The sequence below is a fragment of the Leucoraja erinacea genome, chromosome 7 (genome assembly GCF_028641065.1).
Source record: "Leucoraja erinacea ecotype New England chromosome 7, Leri_hhj_1, whole genome shotgun sequence".
NCBI lineage: Eukaryota > Metazoa > Chordata > Chondrichthyes > Rajiformes > Rajidae > Leucoraja > Leucoraja erinaceus.
The window spans coordinates 23640468-23656126 of NC_073383.1; the positions used below are offsets into that span (position 1 = coordinate 23640468).

The window sequence follows — 15659 nt, forward strand, 5'->3', positions numbered from 1 at the left end:
TGCTGTCTGCGCTAATTGCTTCTCTGGCATTATAATTCCAAAATCTGAAGAGTTTGGAGTGACTTTATTCCAGTTACTTCTTAAGTAACTGAATTTATAGGATCAGAAGTACAAAACAATTAAAAATCTAAACAACAAAGTCGGGGGAGTGAATTGAGTGGAATTTTCCATCTTCAAATAATATTCCCATCTGTTTGTATCAGTATCTACCCTCCTTTTCCCCCCATTTGTTTGTACATTCTGACCTGATCTGCATTCCTCAATAGGCCAGACTATACATTACAGTATGCCAGATAGACAAATGATCTTAACTGTTCATTCAATGGCTCCAATGGTTCAAACTTTTACAAACACATCCTTTGTAACAGCCATAGCCTTTACTACTTTATATGCCACTTAGTTTAACTTGCTTTCTCAGTTCAGATTAGAGGTCTTCGACCTGAAATGTTCACTGCTTGTCTTTTCATTGATGCTGCCTGACCTATTAAGTATTTGCTTCACTTTGTTTTTATTATGCAAAACTATTACAAACTATTCTTGGTATGGGTATTTTCAAAAAGCATTGATAGACACCAAAGGTGTCAATAAACCATGTAAACTCTGCTTAACCTATAAATGCTGGAGCAGACTGCAGAGTTCCATAAAAAGGTGCCAAGCTATACAAAAGCAATTTGAAATGACAGTTTGTTAAGCCTTCAGAGAGAGAAGTGATGAAGGTAGCAAAATGAATACAGAAATTACAAATATTAGCACAAAGAAATGCAAAGCATCAGTCTTATAATTGGATAACGATAAAGGCAAACAAATGTATTCCAAATAAATACCCAGTTATGTTTAGTTATGCTGAGAGAATGAGAGACAAAATATGAACACAAAGGATACACACATTGAAAGAGAGAGATTTCATGTTTATAAAGAATCTGAAATGCCTGACAGGAGTTTAATTGCAAATTAAAACATTTACCTTGATGTACAGAACTAAGCTTCTGCAGGTTCTCGCTCCCAGAATATAACACATTACATACAGTGCCCTCCATAATGTTTGGGACAAAGACCCGTCATTTATTTATTTGCCTCTGTACTCCACAATTTGAGATTTGAAATAGAAAAAAATCACGTGGTCAAAGTGCACATTGTCAGATTTTATTAAAGGCCATTTTTACACATTTTAGTTTCACTATGTAGAAACTACAGCTGTGTTCATACAAATCCCCCCATTTCAAGGCACCATAATTTTTGGGACACATGGCTCGACAGGCGTTTGTAATTACTCAGGTGTGTTTAATTGCCTCCTTAATGCAGGTATACAAGAGCTCTCAGTACCTAGTCTTTCCTGCAGTCTTTCCATGACCTTTGGAAACTTTTATTGCTGTTTATCAACATGAGGACCAAAGTTGTGCCAATGAAAGTCAAAGAAGCCATTATGAGACTGAAAGAAGAATAAAATTGTTAGAGACATCATCCAAACCGTATGCTTACGTTTGGAACATCATTAAAAAAAGAGAGCACGGGTGAGCTTACTAATCACAAAGGGACTGGCAGGCCAAGGAAGACCTCCACAGCTGATGACAGAAGAATTCTCTCTACAATAAAGAAAAACCCCAAACATCTGTCCAACAGATCAGAAACACTCTTCGGGAGTCAGTTGTGGATTTGTCAATGACCACTGTCCGCAGAAGACTCCATGATCAGAAATACAGAGGCTACACTGCAAGGTGCAAACCACTGGTTAGCCGCAAAAATAAGATGGCCAGGTTACAGTTTGTCAAGAAGTACTTAAAAGAGCAACCACAGTTCTGTAAAAATGCCTTGTGGACAGATGAGACGAAGACCGACTTATATCAGTGTGATGGCAAGAGCAAAGTATGGAGGAGAGAAGGAATTGCCCAAGATCCAAAGCATACCACCTCATCTGTGAAACACAGTGGTGGGAGTGTTATGGCCTGGGCATGTATGGCTGCTGAAGGTACTGGCTCACTTATCTTCATTGATCATACAACTGCTGATGGTAGTAGCATAATTAATTCTGAAGTTTATAGACACATCCTATCTGCTTAAGTTTAAACAAATGCCTCAAAACTTATTGGCCAGCATTCATTCTACAGCAAGACAATGATCCCAAACATACTGCAAAAGCAAATGTATTTTTCAAAGCTAAAATGGTCAATTCTTGAGTGGCCTGTCAATGACCTGATCTGAACCCAATTGAGCATGCATTTTATATTTGGAAAAACTGAAGGGGACGAGCCCCCAAAACAAACATAAGCTAAAGATGGCTGCAATACAGGCCTGGCAATATCACCAGAGGACCCCAGCAACTAGTGATCTCCACGAATCGCAGACTTCAAGCAGTCATTGCATGCAAAGGATATGCAGCAAAATACAAAACATGACTTTGCTGTGTCCCAAACATTATGGTGCCTTGAAATTGGGGGGGGGGGGGGGGGGGGGGGGGGGGGGGGGGGGTGTGTATAAACACTGCTGTAATTTCAACATGGCTAAACCAAAATGTATAAAAATGGCCTTTATTAAAATCTGACAATGTGCCCTTTAACCACATGCGATTTTTTTTCTATTACAAATCTCAATTTGTGGAGTACAGAGGCAAATAAATAAATGATGGGTCTTTGTCCCAAATATTACGGAGGCCACTGGAAATTGCACTATAATGAACATTTATTTGTCTAATGGTGAAATTTTTTAAATTATTCTAAAGTTAAACAGAAACCAGTTTCTGACTGTCTTCTAAGAATATAGCTGCCCATTTCCTTTGTTAGTCACGACAACTTTAACTTCAATTTTAATATCCAATCATATCTGAAGTATTGGGTGTACACAACTAAAGCAATTTATACATGCTTTAGAGTTGCTATTTGCCATACATTTATCAACCCTTTGTCAGTATTGAATTTTCAGTCTGATTCTTAGCAACACAACATTTCTCAATAATTTGCCTTTATTACAAGAGGAAGTAAGAGCAACTAAACCAAACTGATATGGAACATGTTTTAATAGACAATGACTTATTACAAATATACGTGTATCAACAAACTCTGTTGTATCTGTTGGTAACCAGCTGTTGCTGGTTGATAATCATTTTCCTCAAAACTGGATCTGTATTACCCTCTGCCAGAAATTCTCAATGGGTTACAAGAAAACTAATTGATTTGGTTATTTTATTTCAAGTATGGCAGCACAGTGGCACAGCTGTAAAGTTGCTACCTCACAGTGCCAAAGACACGAGTTCAACCCTGACAACAGATGCTGTCTGTATTGAGTTTGTACATTCTCCCTGTGACCACGCGGGTTTTCTTCTGGTGCTCCCGTTTCCTCCCACATTCCAAAGATGTACAGGATAATAATTTATTTATTTATTTATTTTTAATTGTTCCTAGTGCGTAGGACAGCGGTTCTTAACCTTTTTGGCATATGTACGCGCATACGCAAACAAAATACTGATGTGGTATGTACCTTTGTTAGGTTCCTAAAAATGGGCTCAACAAATGGATAGGTTATTTATGACCCCTTGATGTCCCCTTGTAAAGCCCCAAATGACCCTCCATGGGGGTCCCGACCCCCAGGAATAAGAACCACTGGTGTAGGATGTTAATGTATGAGATAATAATAGCTGGACGGCGTGGACTCAGTAGGCCGACAGCCCTGTTTCCGTGCTGTATCTCTAAAATCTAGTCTACTTCTTTGCCACTCATGCCTGGAAATTCATCTAAATAGCGCGGGACCACACGTCAAAAAGTCTGTCACTCGCTCCAAAGCACAAGAAAACACCCCAACAATTAAATGTCCACATTAAATGCACATTGTCGTATATTTCCTTTCTGTTTTCTTTCAATTTCAGCACTTATCAAAAACTATCAAATCTGGCAATGTTATCATATGGCAATTATACTAAAACTGATACGTGGAGTTTGCAAGTTCTGCCTGTGACCAGGTTTCCTCCGGGTGCTCCAGTTTTCACCTACATCCCAAAGAGGGTGGAGGTTTGTAGATTAGTTGGCCTCTGTAGATTGCCCCCAGTTCATAGAGAGTGGATGCAAAAGTGTCCTAACATAGAAACAATGTGAACGGGTGATTAATGGTCAGCATGGACTAAGTGGGCTGAAGGCTTGCTAGCTGGCTGCATCTTTAAACTTAAACTAAAATTTACACATTATGAGATTGATGCAAGAAACAAAGCTACAAAAGATCACAAAATAATTAAGTAATTAAAACTATGGATTTAATTGATGGGATATACAAAGTTATGCTCATTATGTTGGGGAGAGGAGTGAGGTAAAAGGACATATTTCTTTTTTGTTTAAAGATTCAAAGCTGTGCACCATTAAAAGAGGTTTAAATGTTCATCTACAAAAATCCTGGGTAAGTGCACTAGGTTTAAAACTATAATCAAAAAGACTGACTGAGAGATGCTATTGAATTCAACAGATGGAAAGTTACAGTGCATTCAGAAAGTATTCGGAACCCTTCACTTTTTCCACATTTTGTTACCTTACAGCTTTATTTTAAAATTGATTAAATCCTTTTTTTTGAATTATCAATCTACAAACAATACCCCAGATTGAAGAAGTGAAAACAGGTGTTTAGAAATTTTTGCAAAGTAATTAAATATAAATAACTGAAATATCACATTTACATAAATATCCAGACCCTTTGCTATGACACTCAAAATTGAGCTTAGGTTCATCCTGTTTCCATTGATTATCCTTGAGATGTTTCTACAACTTGGAGTCCACCAGTGGTAAATTAAATTGATTTGAAAGGCACACACCTGTCTATATAAGGTCCCACAGTCAGAGCAAAAACCAAGCCACAAAGACAAAGACATTGTCTGTACACCCCGAGACAGGATTGTGTCGAGACACAGATCTGGGGAAGGGTATAAAACAATTTCTGCAGCATTGCAGGTCCCGAAGACCACGGTGGCCTCCGTCATTCTTAAAAGGAAGAACTTTGGAACCACCAGGACTCTTCATAGTGCTGGCCGCCCGGCCACACTGAGCAATCGGGGGAGAAGGGCCTGGTCAGGGAGGTGACCAAGAACCTGATGATCACTCTGACAGAGCTCCAGAGTTCCTCTGTGGAGATGGGAGAACCTTCCAGAAGGACAACTATATCGGCAACACTCTACTAATCAGGCCTTTATGGTAGAGTGGCCAGACAGAAAGAAGCCACTCTTCAGTAAAAGGCACATGACAGCCCGCTTGGAGTTTGCCAAAAGCACCTAAAGGACTCTCAGACCATGAGAACTGGGAGACTAGTCAGGATTGAGGGAAAGATGAACGGAGCAAAGTACAGAGAAATCCTTGATGAAAACCTGCTCCAGAGCATACACCTCAGACTGGGGCAGAGGTTCACCTTCCAACAGGACAACGACCCATTGCACACAGCCAAGACAACGCAGGAGTGGCTTTGTTGACAAGTCTGTGAATGTCCTTGAGCGGCCCAGCCAGAGTCCGGACTTGAACCCGATCGAACATCTCTGGAGAGACTTGAAAATAGCTGTGCATCGACACTCCCCATCCAACCTGACAGGGCTCAAGAGGATCTGCAGAGAAGAATGGGAGAAATTACCCAAATACAGGTGTGCCAAGCTTGTAGCGTCATACCCAAGAAGACTTGATGCTGTAATTATTGCCAAAGGTGCCTCAACAAAGTACTGAGTAAAGGGTCTGAATACTTATGTAAATGTGATTTCAGTTATTTATTTTTAATTTGTTTGCAAAAATTCCTAAACACTAGTTTTCACTTTTTTTATTATGGGGTATTGTGTGTGGATTGATGATAAAAAAAATAAATTTATTCCATTTTAGAATAAGGCTGTAGTAACAAAATGTGGAAAAGGTGAAGGGGTCTGAATACTTTCTGAATGCATTGTATACTTCTGTTTGGCGATGCTGTTTAGCATTGGACACGACATCCCAGCAAAAATACAAATAACTGGGTTCAATTCTAAAGTTGCATAACATCGGTTGGTTTTCTTATGTTTAAAAGTTCGAGTTATGAAATGGGAAAAGGTATTGAAAGGGGGCTGCCATTTAATTTTTTGGTGGGATTGAGACCAAATATTCCATAACATACACATGTGAGCTGGACTATTTGGAATAAAAGCAGATACCAATATTCAATACAGCACGGGAAAATCGAAAGCCTTCCCATAAAAAGTTGTTGAAAACCAATAACAAAATCATTATATTTCTATTAAGAAGAATTTTCAGGATATAGAGAGGACAGCTCGGCAAATGAAGTCTCAGTGCAGATCAGCCTTAATTTAATTGAATGACAAACCATGCTCAGAATAAGAAATGGCCTAATGCTATTAATGATCATAAAGCAACCGTCACACTTTATGGAGAATGATCACATTAATATGTCAATTATTGGGCCAGATCTGAGCATCTATTTCAACTGTGCAAGTTAGGCCTCTTCTAAATTAACCCTGACATTTTAGGTTTATTATTCCCATGTGTACTGAGGTAAAAAGCTTTGTTTGCATGCTATTAACGAAAATCAGATAATACTATACATAAATATAATCAAGCCAAACTCAAGCATAATAGGTAGAGCAAAGGGAAAGATAGAGTACATAATATAATTCTCCACAGTGTAATGATTCCCAGCTGAACATTAACCATTCTCGTATTTAATAAGGAAAAATATATTTTCTGGTTTTATCAAATCTCAGGAAAGGATCGTCTTCTCATATTCTCAAAACTCAAATTATTTAAATTATAAAAATGAACAAATATTTTTTTAACCATTCTATTGTTTAGATAGATTGGAGTTCTGCTAAAGTTTGAAATCTAGTGATGCAAGCAACAAATTAGCTACTTTTCAATCATCTAATTATGCATCAAAACAGTCCTGAAAAAAACATGGAGGCATTTTATGTTAGCTCATATGATTAAATTGAAATTCAACTAGCTAGCGCAATCTCAGTTGGTGACAGTATGCGTGCTATAATAATAGCTCAGAATATTGGTAAATGAGAACATCTGAATATATACTGAGAAGTCACAAAACAATTAAATAAAAAATCCCCACTTTTGCTTCCCATGGGTTTATTTACACATGTGTAAAGTTAAAATGATAGACAATAGACAATAGGTGCAAGAGTAGGCCATTCAAGCCAGCACCGCCATTCAATGTGATCATGGCTGATCATCCACGATCAGTACCCCGTTCCTGCCTTCTCCTCAAATCCCCTGACTCCGTTATCTTTAAGAGCTCTATCTATCTCTCTTGAAAGCATCCAGAGAACCAGCCTCCACCGCCTTCTGAGGCAAAGAATTCCACACTCAACTCTGTGTGAAAAAGTTTTTCCTCATCTCTGTTCTAAATGGCTTACCCCTTATTCTTAAACTGTGGCCCCTAGTTCTGGACTCCCACAACATCGGGAACATGTTTCCTGCCTCTAGCGCCTCCAAATCCTTAATAATCTTATATGTTTCAATAACACACCCCTCTCATCCTTCTAAATTCCAGAGTATACAAGCCCAGCTGCTCGATTCTATCAACATATGACAGTCCCGCCATCCCGGGAATTAACCTGGTGGACCTACGCTGCACTCCCTCAATAACAAGAATGTCCTTCCTCAAATTTGGAGACCAAAACTGCACACAATACTCCAGGTATGGTCGCACAAGGGCCCTGAACAACTGCAGAAGGTCCTCTTTGCTCCTATACTCAACTCCTCTTGTTATGAAGGTCAATATTCCATTTGCTTTCTTCGCTGCCTGTTGTACCTGCATGCTTACTTTCAGTGACTGATGAACAAGGACCCCAGATCCTGTTATACTTCCTCTTTTCCCAACTTGACAACATTTAGGTCATAATCTGCCTTCCTGTTTTTGCCACCAAAGTGGATAACCTCACATTTATCCACATTAAACTGATTACAATGCTTTATCTTGTATGCACAGATTATTAACACATACCAAACACTTACAAGGTAAATACAGGTGCACAACCTTTTATCCGGAGTTCCAGAAACCGAAAAACTCCGAAAACCGGCCATTTTTTCCAGGGTGTCATCTGCACACCAAAGCTCGCGTTTGGCGCCAAACTTGACCCGAAACGACCCACGGTCAACCCAGGTCTGTACTACTGTAGCGGCTGCCTCCTCCCCGGAGACCGGGGAGACACTTAAACATCTGTAAATCATTGCTTAAACGTTAGTCAGTTAGTTTGGAGGGCTTTTATGTGAAGGGGGGGGGTGAAGGGGTAAACTTTAATTCTTAGTCCACTACCTGGTCGGAGAGGAGGGGAGCGGTCAATGCCTTACCGGGTCGCCGTGCAGTAAGCTCCGCAGCGCTGGGGCTGCGGGCGTCCGGCCGCGGGCAGCGCCGGTTGTAGCTCCGACCCCGGCAACCCGGAGCGCTGTGGCCGCCGACTCCCACCATTCGCGGAGCTGCGGGCGGCGCTGGATTTGGAGCCGCGCAGCCAGGGGTAGTTGCCGGGGTCGGAGCTCCAACCATCGCCGCCCGTGGCCGGACGGAGCCCCCAGCTCCGCGATGTTGGGAGTCGCCGACCAGGTAGGGGACTAAGAATCAAAGTTTCCCCCTTTCCCCCACCACCACATAAAATCCCTCCAAACTAACTGACTAACATTTATGCAATGATTTACAATGATTCCCCGGTCTCCGGGGAGGAGGCAGCCGCTCCAGACTTTTCAAGCCCGCGCTACCTTCCTAATCTACGCTAAAAATCTTCCATTCGGAAATCCGAAAATGTCCGAAATCCGACAAGTGTCTGGTCCCAAGGCTTTCGGATAAAAGGTTGTGCACCTTATCCCAAGGTAAGTGCTTGATTGTATGAAGGAAACCACATGTAAATAAAACCTAAGGCTGTACAATAATCTTCAAGTATTCAGAATTACTTCTTCTAGGTTTAGGTTTATTGTTGTGACGTATACCAAGGTAAAGTTAAAAGCTTTGTTTTGCCTGCTATCTAAACAGATCAGATATACCATGTACAAATACAATTAAGCCAAATTCAAGTACAATAGAGCAAAGGAGAAGATACATAGTGCAGACTATAGAAACAAGGATGTTGGTTTACTAAGGAAAGACTGAAAATGTTGCAGTAACCCAACAGGTCAGACAGCATCTCTGGAGAACATGGAAAGGTGACATTTCAAGTCGGGACCCTTCTTCAGATTGAGCAGAATACGGCTTCAGAGACTAAGTCCAAAGTCCACAATGGAGTAGAGGTGAATCGGACAGTACCTTAGCTTATGGATGGACCATTCTGGTGTCTGATAACAGAGGATGAAACTGTTCCTGGAATGTGGATAACCTGCTTCAATTCTGGTTTTGTGGCAACTTATGAAGACAATGTGGGGTCTGCAGACTCTTTGTGATAGAACAGGAAGTGCAGGACTGGGCGGGTTTTTTTGAAGCAGAGCTCTCCATATCGGGGCACCCTATTCTGGGATGCCCAATGATGGGTCTTCCTGTTCCCATTATTAACTTATCTTATGGTAAGATTTGCACGCTATAATGAGTTACAAAGTGAAGCCAGGCAGCATTGGTGCAACAACACATCCCTCTCTGGCAAACCCAATACATTCCATGCACATTTTAAACAGGTCAGTGAAATTACATTACCCTTACAGTCAGCCTCGGGTGCGCAAGTACCCACAATCACTATTTCAGACATCAGATCGGCCTTCCTAAGAGCTAACCCATGGAAACCCTTGATGTTCTCAGAGCCTGCATGTACCAGCTGACAGAAATGTTTACAGGCATGCTTAACTTTCTCCTACACCAATCTGTGGTTCCCACTTCGTTTAAGGAGACCACTACATCCCAGTGCCAAAGAAAACCAATATAGCATGCTATAATGACTATTACCCAGTGGCTCTGACATCCACCATCATGAAGTGCTTTGAGCAACTGGACATAGTGGCTCCAGCCTCTCAGGCAGCCTAGACCCATGGCAATTTGCCTACTGCCGCTACAGATCCATGGCAAACGCCATGTCCCCGGTCCTACACTCATCCCTGGAACACCTGGATAACATCATCCGTTGGTTCAAGGGTCCTTTATTGTATGTATCCACATCACAGTGAAATTATTTTGCACAACTAACAAATGTACAGTTGACATATTTTGGCACCGTTTACAATGAAAAACAAAAGGTCCAAAGGCTGGTCCACATGCTGGAAGGACTTGAGAGCCCCAGATTCAGGTAAACCCCAGGCAGAACGCCTCTATGTCCAAGGGGGCGCATCCTGCAACCGTCCTTGAAGGTGCTGGAGGCAATACCTTGGGCACTCTCCTACTGGGCCACTCCTGGCATCCAGAGTCGCCAGAGGCTCCCTCCTAGACTCTCCAGTATTTGGGGCTTCCGAGCTTCCTCCTGCAGACAGCGGCCCTTCCAGGTCTGTTGCTGCACATGGCTGTGGGATCTAGGTTCTCGTTGGCCTCCTATATATTGACATTAGCTCAAACGTCTATAACATATCTCCAACCAAACTCATCTAGAAACACCTGGATCTCAGACTCAGCACACCCCACTGCAATTAGATCCTTGACTTTCTGACCCAAAGATCACAAACAGTAAGGGCAACATTCTCCAGGGTAATTCTAGACAATGGTGCCCTGCAGGGCTGCACAATATACTCCCTATACATTCATGACTGAGTGGCCAAATCCTGTTCTAACTCCATATACAAGTTTGTAGATGACCCAATTCAGTGGGCTGGATCTTGAAAGAGGACACGGAGTACAGGAAGATTAGAAGCATCAAGACACCAACCTCCCCCTCAATGTCAGCAAAATGAAGGAGCTGATCATCAACTTCAGTACGCAGAGTGCAGTATGTACCCTAGTCTGTATCAAGGACTGAAGTGGATATGGTTGGGAGTTTGAGGTTCCGAGGTGTAACTATCACCAACAATTTGTCGTGGTCCAACCACATTGACAATACAACCAAGAAATCAGCAAATGCCTCAGACAACTAAGGAAATTCAGCATGTCCCTAATGATTCTTACCAATTTCTACAGATGTACCGTAGAAAGCAAAATGCATCAATCTCGTTCTATTGCAGAGCCCAGAATTTAGTGATGTTTTAGGATTCTGGTGTCAAGAATGAAGACACAATTTATAAATATCAAAGTATGTGGATGCTGGAAATCTAAACTAAAAACAGAAGATGGTGGATACACTCAGCAGGTCATACAGCATCTGTGGAAAAATAAATAAAGTTAAATTCAGGTCAAGGACCCATCAGCAGGAACTGATAATGAGAGAAAATAAATGTAGTCTATCCAAATGAGCCAAATGAATGTAATTAGAGATAATGTTGGCCTGAGAAGGGAAAACAACATTATTTTTCTAGTCCTACCAGTGAACTTGTTCAATTTTGGAGAGATGGTATTTGTGTTATCTTTCAAATGTCTTGAGGTGCCTGCTGTTGGTGGTCTAAGTTTCAGTAGCATACGAGGCCAAGTATTAATGCTGCTGAGCAGACCATGAGCTATGGGTCAAGTCTTCAGTTTAGTTCTTCAAACGCTCACATGGGGACTACGCAAGGATACATTCTCAGCCTTCTTTACTCCTTGTACACCCACGACTGTGCAGCCATGTACAAATCTAATTCCATTTTCAAATTCACCATTGTGGCCCAGATATTAAATAATGATGAGATGGAGTACAGGAAGGAGATTGAGAATCTTGTGTCCTGGTGTCGAGGCCACAACCTTTCTCTCAATATCAGAAAAACAAAGGAGATAGTAATTGACTTCAGGAAGCGAAGCAGTACGTATACCCCAGTTTGCATTGAAGTAGAAATGGTTGAAAACTTCAAATTCCCAGGAATCAATATCACTAACAACTCCTGGACGATCCATATTGAAGGAACAACCAAGAAATCACAACAACGCCTTTACTTCCTTAGAAGGCTTAGGAAGTTTGGCATGTCCCCTACAATTCTCACCAACTTCTACAGATGCACCATAGAAAACATGTTATCAGAATGCATCACAGCTTGGTTTGGGAACAGCTCCTTCCAAGACCGCAGAAATTGCAGTGAATTGTGGACGCAGCCCAGATCATCATACAAACTACCTCCTTTCTATTGACTCCATTTATACCTCACGCTGCCTGGGCAAGGCCAACAGCATAATCAAGGATGAATCGCACCCAGGCCACTCCCTCTTCTTCCCTCTCCCATCAGGCAAAAGAGATAGAAGTGTGAAAATGCACACAACCAAATTTGGGGACAGTTTCTTCCCAGCAGTTATCAGGCGCCTGTATCATCGTACTGCAACCAGAGAGCAGCGGTGAACTACTATCTACCTCTTTGATGACCCTCGAACAATCCTTGATCAACTTTTGCTGGCATTACCTTGCACTAAACGTTATTCCCTTATGTATTTACATACTGTAAATTAGTCGATTGTAATCATGTATTGTCATTCTGCTAACTGGTTAGCACGCAACAAAAGCTTTTCACTGTACCTCGGAACACCTGACAATAAACAAAACTGAAACTGAACACACTGTTCTTTAATTAACCAAAGGCTGTGCTGACACAATTAAGATGGCGGCAAATTTCATCAGAAGAGAGATGGATCCCAAAATATGCCAAGAGGTCTTCATTTTCCAGGGTCTTGCTGTGAATCTTCATTGATGGAACTGGGGGAAATTGGTAAAGGACTTTGCCTTGTGGATGTTAAGTTACGATTTATTCTTTAAGTTGTTTCACTGAATGATCAACCTCTTGGACTTTGGTCGAATGCTGACAAATGTCAGCATCTGCCACATTGTTACTACTCAGATTAGGCATTCTTTGTCACAGAAGACTGTGGAGGCCAAGTCAGAGATAGATAGATTCTTGATTAGTACCAGTGTCAGAGGTTATGAGAAGGCAGGAGAATGGGGTTAGGAGGGAGGGATAGATCAGCCATGATTGAATGGCAGAGTAGACTTGATGGGCCGAATGGCCTAATTCTACTATTCCTTATGACCTGATGACCTCTCCCACAGAATATTTGTGCCTGTATTCAGAGAACACCTAAATAACCTCTGGCAAGTTTGTGAAGTACCCAGGAGGCTCAATGGATGACGTCAAACTTTTCAAAGCCAATGTGCCACACTTACACCACATTTTCCACCCAATTGCGAGAGAACCAATCCTGTCGTAGCAGGTTTAACATTGCACTCTAAATAAAGGGGGCACATCTAAATGGAATACATGCATTTAAGATAACTTTCTCAATTCAACTTAAAGTTCCCAAACATATCTCCTTAAAAACACCCACGTTTTTACATGCAGACGTTGTGACTGATCCCTTAGTTGTGGCTCAGATTTGTTCCTGTTTCTCTATTTTGAAAGTGGTACAATTTTGCATGATTTCAATCCTTTTTGTGAAAAAGTGGTGAAGCCCTACATGTCGCTACTACATAAGATTATGTTGAAACAGTGAAATTCTTTTGTGACAGATTTTTGGAACAAGTGGAATGTGAATATAGTAGAATACTATGGAGCAGATGAGTAAATTTGATAATGTTCAAGATATAATCAGGATTAATATTTGCACATTATTATGTATTCCTGGATACAATGAAAAACATAGTTTTGTATATTATCCAGGCTGATCAAATGCAAATTAGTGCAAAAGAAACAAACAAACAGTATAGAGTGCAACTAAAGATAAAGTACAGATTAAAAAGGATAAAAGAAGCAGATCTCAAATTGGTGGTACTTCAGTTAAAATAATGTTTCTGGCAGAATCCATACAAAAATACAATTAACACAACAGTAATTCAATTTCGGTTGTTGAATGATAAATCACGCATTAAAATATCAAAGATGGGCATTTTATCTAATATAAAAATGGTATTTACAGCAAAGATACATTTTTAAGTTAAAACCCATAAATCAAAGATTGTATCTACAAACATAAACATAGATTTAACTATAGGGGGGAAGGAAGCAGTAACATAATTTCAAAAAACAAAAACAAGATTATGGAGACAAAGTAAACAATCATGAGAACTGTAAAACACAGACATCTACGTAGACTGAAATGTTACTTGAAGCAATGCAACAAATTTAACAAAAACAAATTTCAAATGTTTATGTTGCACTTGTGAGAACAAACTCCGATACATGAAACATTTAAAATAAGTCTGCTGTTTGCTACGCAATGAATCTGATATGTAACAATAAGAAATGTAATAAATGGATCATATTAAATCGCAAGAGGAACTGTGTGGAATATTAAATGCATACTCACCAGTGACTATGGCATAGTTGGGTGGCTCCAAGACAGCTCCATAGAACTGAATGATATTTCTGTGGCTAAGGACACTGAGAATTTCTGCCTAGATTTTTTATAAATCACAAAAGTATACAAGTCATACATTTACAAACAATAATAGTATTTTAATGTAAATCAAACTGATAAAGTGGGTATTATAATTTCACTGTAGGACTCCTGAGCCTTTAAAAAGTTACACATTTAAAAATTATAGAATATTAGAATTAAATATAATGACTACATCAAAAGCCACAGGCTAACAGTGCAAATTGAAAAAGCTATGACCACATTGTGCGAATCATTTTCTCCCATAACAAATTTCACTAAATTTAAATGAGAAAAGGAGATCCATCAAATCTATTAACCATTTTTTTGTGTTAATACCTAGCATCAGAAAAGATTGAAGAATTAGGAAGGCAAGGGAATATTTTTCATAATGTGTTGTCAACTTTGTCTTAGTACTTATGTTCTATCATCTGATGATTGCAGTTATTTGTCAAAGCTGTTGGTTATATTTCTGCATAAAATATTTCCCCGTGTTTCTCTCTGCATCTTTCTTCACAACATTTATTGTGAGTTCTCCATGAATAAAATATGTCATGAATGCTAACCCAAATTATCACATTAAGCATGATCGTGCTTCCACAATTCCTTTCATCCTCACGAAGTAACACAAGCACAATAAAACTCTTGAACAAAACATGCCTATAGCAAAACCACAACACCATATACTTGAAACAGAAAAATCATGATCATTTGTTAGATTTGACAACTTCAGAATGAAAACAAATAAACATGATCCAAGTATATCTGACTGCGGTAAAACTTTAACACAACAATACAGCCACATATTTACACAACATACATTTACATTGCCGGGGAGAGTAGTTTCACCAGTAGTCAATCCGAAACTGCCAGTAGATGTGGCAACATTTTAGGGGAATATTCAACATAATGTGATGATTATTAAGAAATAACGTTTGCCTGCATTCATGTTTAAGAATCTCTGTAATCTGGTGAATGACATAAAAGTTAAACAGACAAAAATACCAACGAGGTTGTTGCAATAAAGATGGTTATTGTGTCCACAAAATTAGCCAGATTATGATTATTCATGACTATTCTCGTGAAAACATAAAAACAGGGGTAAGAGTCAAAAGTGAAAGCAGTTTGGACTTTACCTCGTTTTCTATCCTTAGCAATTTCTTGACAGCCACCTCTTTGCTTTGAGACAGCCATGTTGCTCGGTAAACACTACCGAAGCTTCCCCCACCACAATTTTCATGAAATTGTAAATCATCGAACTTGATTTGTAAAAATGATGGACTGAGGGGCAACATTGCATAATGACTTGGCCAGAATCTGAAAAATAG

General features: G+C 40.0%; 1 protein-coding gene across 6 annotated transcripts in view; it reads right to left on the minus strand.

Moving 5' to 3' along the window:
• Positions 1-15659, minus strand: part of LOC129698743 (mitogen-activated protein kinase kinase kinase 20-like) — a 115224-nt gene that overhangs the window by 98161 nt on the left and 1404 nt on the right. For all 6 annotated transcript variants that reach the window (XM_055637964.1, XM_055637966.1, XM_055637967.1 and 3 more), the window contains exons 2-3: positions 15468-15648; positions 14263-14350 (exon numbers count right to left, since the gene is read on the minus strand). In XM_055637964.1, coding sequence (XP_055493939.1) covers positions 14263-14350; positions 15468-15626 — 247 coding nt within the window. In that variant the 5' untranslated portion in view covers positions 15627-15648. The remainder of the gene's footprint in view (positions 1-14262; positions 14351-15467; positions 15649-15659) is intronic.